At 41.4% G+C, this 6,924-nt stretch overlaps 1 protein-coding gene across 1 annotated transcript; it reads right to left on the bottom strand.

The window, feature by feature from the left end:
• Positions 1–344: 344 nt before the first annotated feature.
• On the bottom strand, positions 345–656 carry rprma (reprimo, TP53 dependent G2 arrest mediator candidate a; the record flags this gene model as incomplete). The annotated part of the gene is made up of 1 exon (XM_079230562.1): positions 345–656. One exon carries the CDS (start codon positions 654–656, stop codon positions 345–347), a length of 312 nt encoding a protein of 103 aa, XP_079086688.1.
• Positions 657–6,924: the final 6,268 nt, after the last annotated feature.

Here is a 6,924-nt window from a genome sequence, read left to right on the forward strand (position 1 = left end):
TTTTTAAACAGCAAATACGCAGACTTTGCCACTTTATGACAAAGGATGCTGCTTGACAAACGGTGCTCCAACTACTGAAAGTACAACAGTGCTTGATCGAATACTTCATAATAAAAGAGGCTTAAACGCACTATTGTAATTGGAGGTGAATGAGTCTTTGCTGGCAAGAAAACGCCACAAGGTGAAACCCTGTGAGCCGCATCAGCCACCAGCACGGTGTGGCTCCCATTGAGGTGTTTCTAATTACCAACATAAAAACTTGGGTTTGTTTAGGCAGTTTATCATCGTCTCCCATCTGTCACCAGACTTCAGAGCTGATTCAAATCATTAAAGATCCTCGTCAGTCAGTAGGCTCCAACAATAACTGCCTCCGCTTCTTTAGACGGTCTCCTGTCCGTTACTAAAAAGTTGATCATTCCCTCTGACTTTATGAGAAGGTTGCAGCCCAAGAAGAAGATGCCAAACACCACCGTGAGGGACAACACGCACATGACGGCGATCTGGACCACCCTGGTGACGAAGAGGCTCCTCTCGTCTCCCGGAGCGGCGGCCACGAAGCCGTTATCCGTCACCACGGAGGAAAAGTTGCAGCAGAAAAACTCCTCGGTCTTGTTGAGCAGACCGCCCTCCGTTTGGTTGAAGCCGGTGCTGTTCATTTCCACTTTTTTTGTTTTCTATTTTATTTTAAAAGCAAACTTTCAGTGCGAAAGATTTGAGAGGCAGAGATGGAGAGACGCGCTTAGAACAATCCCTGTGAGGTGTGTCATCAAGTGGAAAGTGAAGACGATGATGACGAGCCGCTGGGATGAAGAAGTTCCGTCGAATCAGACAGCGCTCTTGTGGAGTTGGACCAGCTGCTTTGGCATCGCATTAATGAATATGTCATGTGGTCTGCAGCCAGTTTCAGAGCAGAATGAATCCACCAGCCCACGGTTTAATAGACAGACTGGAAGCTACAACAAGTGGCACTACGACATAGCAAGAGCGCCGCCATCTGACCAGACTGCACACGTGTCACGAGGGTCCACCAAGTAATGAAGTACACTATGTTCTGTTTGTGTGCTGTCAAGTATGTTTGTGTGTTTGTACAGCCTGCTACGTGTATATATATATATGAATGTAGCCTGTATGTACATTGAGTACCAGTGTGTTATACAATAAGCGGCCTGCAATACATCATATCTATCTCTCTATCTCTCTATCTATCTATCTATCTATCTATCTATCTATCTATCTAAACTAATTCATTTAAATCTGCTTTTAACCTGTACTGCTAGTTTTTTATTTTTCACTATTGCCATATTTCTTGTTTTATTCTATTGTCTGTCTTTACCATGTAAAGTGCATTGAGAACCTTTTAAAGCGCTATACAAATAAAATGTATTATCTATCTATCTATCTATCTATCTATCTATCTATCTATCTATCTATCTATCTATCTATCTATCTATCTAAGAAACACTCACACTCACACACTGAAACTGAAGCAGCTAAATAGAATGCAGCCATCAGTGCTTTTATAATTTACACCTGCACTTTTCCTACCAGTCAACTAAAGCTGCTAAAGGTGCTAAACTACCGTGTGCCATAATGAACCAGTACAACAGAAGCTAACCAACGACAATGAGAGGTTAGAGACTTTAGATATTGGGGGTTAACGCATTATAAATAGACATAAACTCTAATTGCTCAGCTGCACAAAAGCATGACGTGTTACTCCCTCTCTGGACCAAAGAGGAACTAGGACATCTAGTGGATGCTTGGAATCGTTTGTTTATCTGCAATCATGGACGTTAGTCATCTTTATCTTACAGTGGATGGACCACAGTATATTAGACAGCTGTTGAATTATAGTTGATTTCAATGTAATGTCAGTAAAAGCTTTAAAATAAAAAAAAGGTAATTTACTTCATTGTCAGTACATCAGAGTGCTGCTGAATGTTAATTAAATGCTATAGGCTTAGAATGGCTACTTGCCCACAGGCCAACCCAACCCTGGATGTCTCTCATCAACAGCAGCAGATGGCAGCATTGTTCAACATGATTCTGCAAAGGCCTGCCTTAAAATAGCTGCTATGTAGGCTGCTATGTAGACACAGTGTCAATCGTGTAAAATTAATTGGTCACACACCAAGGCCTATGCAATTGATGGTGTTGATTTAAGTGTTAATTTAAATACTGACGCAGTGTAAATTACTTTCCAGTATATTGCAACCTACTGCCTCCCTATTCTTGTAACAATGTGAAAACAAACATCAACATTAAGACTCCCTGCGGATGTCTATGCATAAGGTGAAACTAGAAACTTAAACTAAATAAACAATGTAATTTAACAAATATGAACATTCAATATTCTAGCTAACAGTGTTAATAAATAACCTTTTACTTTGGGTCAGAATAAGATATTATAGTTGACCTGAGCTGAAAAGCATATACCTGAAACAGGAGTACAATACAGTTAGGTTTACCTTCCCCTTCTAAACAGAAATACATTGAACATTTCAAATGAAATTAAACATATGTTATTTTGTATGTTTTACACTAAAATCGCAGCACTAATAACTGCATTCTGCATGCTGCGATGGTCGGTGCACGCGCCTACGTTTACGCGCCGCCCGTGATGGTCCACCGCGTGAGGATTTCATGAGCGACGTCGCGTTCAGCCAATCAGAGAGGAGAAACGAGACATTTTGAAGGTCGGTCTGAGCTGAGGTTAGATTGTGCAGAATATTATCTCGCCTGTCCTCCTGCCGTTAAAATACTCAGCCGGAGAACCGGTCCGTGCACAGACTTTACGTTGCATCTGCGTTAATCAAAAACGAATCGGGGGAAAATTGATGGAGACCGGTCGCGTTCGCCGGTTTACTGCGGCTCAACTGGGGGCGCATCCTATCAAGGAGTCCAAACAGGTACCACGGGAGGCTTTGCTGGACGGACTTCATCACACTGCATTGAGGACTACTCTGTACTGAGATGGACTGCAACTTAGGTGTCGCTGCGAGACGTCGTGCGTGTGCAGGAGCTGTTCGCCCAGTTTGATTCGGCCACTGATTGTACGGTATATCGGGTCATGCTGTCTGCGTTCAACACGTTGCCTGAGAGGAAGCTGGAACAGGTCACTGGTTCACTCCATCCATAATTTAGGTAAGCAGAGAGTATCCTCATCTTCTGTCGCGTGCATACCTTCCTTAAGGAAAATCATGCCGCTGTTTAACTGCTTTACACAACGTGTAAGTATTGCATGAATGCTTTTATATTTCATTCAAGGGAACCATAATATCTGTGTCGACGAGGACGAGTGTTCATCGGCTCCTCACTGCTTTTAGTACAATGTTTGCTTCCATCTCTTGTCACGTCGCACAATTAATAGTATAATCGATATCTAATCTACATGCACATGAATGAGTCTCTGTGTTCAGTACACAGCCGACTGTGTATCACACCTTTTAAAAGTGGCAATCGTTTTGTGTTTTAGCTGCAGTCACTGGCCTAATGGGCTTATTGGGATCAGCTCTATAATCACCTCCTGTTCCTGGTATATGGCTGGGTATAGATTGGCATTTTTTTTATTACTGGTGCCAATGCTAATATGACGCCTGCAAGGGCAAGGGAGCAAATTAATTTTTTTTGTCCTAAAATATGCCAAAGTGTAATCTTTGTTTGGTCAACACATCATTCAGTGCCAACTTTCGATGCTTTCCAACTCTTAATGGCAGAGACACAATTTGTTCTGCACAACTCTTTCTGCTCATCACAACAGAGACAGGTTTGAACCCCGGCCAAGACAGCTCTGAGCACATCAATGTTCTTTCTGAAATGCCCATGAGCAAGGCACTAATATCGCAGTCAATCCCTAAAATGTCCATGTTAGAAAACTGTCTTGCCTTGGTCACACACACACACACACACACACACACACACACACACACACACACACACACACACACACACACACACACACACGAGTGAATTCATGATTAAGGAGCAGGATCTGTTCACTTTTCTTTCGGCTTTGTCATCATATATTTGCTGCTTATATTACTGGTTCAACATCAAGTCCAGTTGTTTTGCTGTGGACAGCAATGAGTTAACAATCTGGCAATTGCATACAGTAATATGCTATTGAATAAACGAGGAATACTACAGTTGGCTCATAGCACTGCACCAGACATTTCACAACAAAGGGAGTTGCTAACAGGACAATTAACTGTGACACCATGCAGCAATTACTAATGCCTGCTGGTGGTTGACACTTGTCTTGACAATACTGGAAAAAGTGGCGTGTAAAGACTGAAGGAACCTGTTTTTAGCGCCGGGCAGAGCAGTGAAGAAATATTCCGCTGTGCAGATGGTTAGACTAATTGACTCAGACTTCGGACGTGACTCCAGCAAGCTGCCGGCAGCGCGGTTGGTGGTACCAAACCCAAACATGTCACTGCCACTGACGCACCAAAGCAGATGGTTAGAGATGCAAATAGACATCATAGGACTTCATTATCATTGATCTGTCTAAGATGTGAGCTGAGGTGATATGCTACTTTACTGAGACTTTTGTCCTGGTTAGATTCATTATCTTGAAGTCTAGATGATGTACTTCTATTCTGGTTAGATGCCAGTGAAAGTTGTGTGAATCGGAAATCATCCGCCACTCTGTGATTTGTGAGTCTGAAGCTCTTGATGCAGCTGGACGGAGGCTGCCTTGTTTTTGAATGAGATAAGAGTTAGCCCAGGGCAGCGGTGTTGGACCCGGTGATGGACATTTAGACAGGGAGCGGAGAGGACAATATGTGTGTGTGTGTGTGCGTGTGTGTGTGTGTGTGTGTGTGTGTGTGTGTGTGTGTGTGTGTGTGTGCACAATCATTACCATGCTGCAAGTGAAAGATAAGGGAAACTGTCAGATTCCCCACAAGGGATGCTGCAGGCATTTTTCACAAGTCGGACAAGTCAAAGGTGGGGCAAGTTGTTTTACATACATGCATTTGCAGTTAAATGCACACTCAGGTATATACAAGTATATGTAGGATAAACTAGGATGTACTACACTGTGTGATATATATTATAGCGGATATATTTCTGAATTCATAAAAGGCAAAGGTTTTTTTTTTATGTTTGATTTTCTATGGCTGAGCATTTTTTCCCATCATCCCACTTCCATTTTGATTATACTTTCATACGCCTTTCAGTCAACAAAAACCTATAACTTCAGTCAAGTAGGAATCCCATTTGACAGAAAATTATGTTTTTTTTCATCAGAAATGTTGTGAGCCATACATTCCATGCCAATGAGATATCTAACCTCCACAAATTGCCTCTGGTGTGAAAGCTTCCCAGATGGTCTGAGCAGCACTACTGATGTAGTGGGAGAAGTCTGTAAAGGGGAAATGAGCATTCACATTCTTTGAAATGGAAAAATGGGGACAGTCTGAAATAGGAAGTTGGTGTGACCTCCAATGTACCATCACCCTTAAGGTATGTGTGCCAAAGGCAATGACATGCGTAACCCCCCTATAAAAAGATAAAAAAAACTCTATTAAATAAAAAAAAGGAGAAATTAAGTCTGAGGTGGTCCTCACTCCTGTCAGTCACCGTCTTCTGGGGTACCAACCTTTACAAACTCAAGTTGGCATTATTATTATTATATAAACATACAGGTATTTTAGAGCTTTACAGATGAATCATTTGGGACAGTATGGTCCAATACTAGATTTGGTAGATTGATTTAGAACCTGTAAAAACAATAATAAGAAAACAAAACAAGAACAACCATTAAAATGTAAAAACAGGATACATATAGTGCAAATACTTAAATATATGTCTGAAAAGGAGTAGGCAGAAATAAACACTTGGTATACCAGTTTCTACAACTTTATTAACGCTAATAAATAATGAACTTCATATTCATCACATAAATAATCACAATAAGCAGAAAAAACATCAACATTAACCATCTTTATACCTGTACCTGTCCAAACATTTTTTAAATACATTTTCTTAAACAGACTTATATTTTTACTTTGTTTAATTTATTAATTTAACCCAGTGGTTCTCAAATAGGGGTATGTTAAGGCACTCCAGGGGGTACGTGAGATTTAAAAAAATCTATTTAAAATTAGCATCCATTCAAAAATAGTTATTTAATAAATATTCAATAACATATTTTCTATACTCTTCTATATTAAATCAGACACCGATGGCAGACCGCTGTGTATTGCATCTTTTTTTAAACCAAACACGGTTTGGAGCTGGTTGGAGGGTACTCGACTGAAATAATATTTCACAGGGAAACAATATTTCTCAGTGAAACAAGGTTGAGAAGCACTGCCATAAATTCACCCCACAAACTGATGTGATGCTCTTCCTAGTGGTAAGGACACCATCTTTTTTTTCATAACATTTTTCCCCACGGTTTCTGTCTGAGAAAATATTTTGTCCTAATGGTTCTTTTTTTTTGTATGCATAATGCGCACAATGTGCTTGTCTAGGTGATTCAGATACAGTGATACAAGTGACAAATGCAGAGACCGACAGTAGCTCCGTCCGAGGGGACTTTGCCGGTTCAGGTCCCAGCACAGACCAAGTAAGGAGTGCGGACTGGTAGCTGGACCAGTGCCAGTGAGCTGCCTGGGCACAGCCGAGGTGCCCTTGGGCATGGCACAAGGTCCCCAAACTGCTACATGGAGAGCTGTATAGTAGCTGCTCATAATATAATTAGGGGCTAAATACAGTGGCTTTAAAGACTGTGTGCTGTGCTGCACAATTAACTTTCGTCCCCGAATGACAGCAGGAAGACTAAAGTAATGATCACGATTCCTGTCGTCATTAGATGTAGTAATCCACCTTCTCATTCAGTATTTTCTTTCTCCTTTTAGGATGACGCCTCTTGGTCACACCTGCTCTGTCTCCTCCCTGTTTCCTCAGCCGGTC

This window comes from Taurulus bubalis (assembly GCF_910589615.1).
Source record: "Taurulus bubalis genome assembly, chromosome: 15".
NCBI classification, from domain to species: Eukaryota; Metazoa; Chordata; class Actinopteri; order Perciformes; family Cottidae; genus Taurulus; species Taurulus bubalis.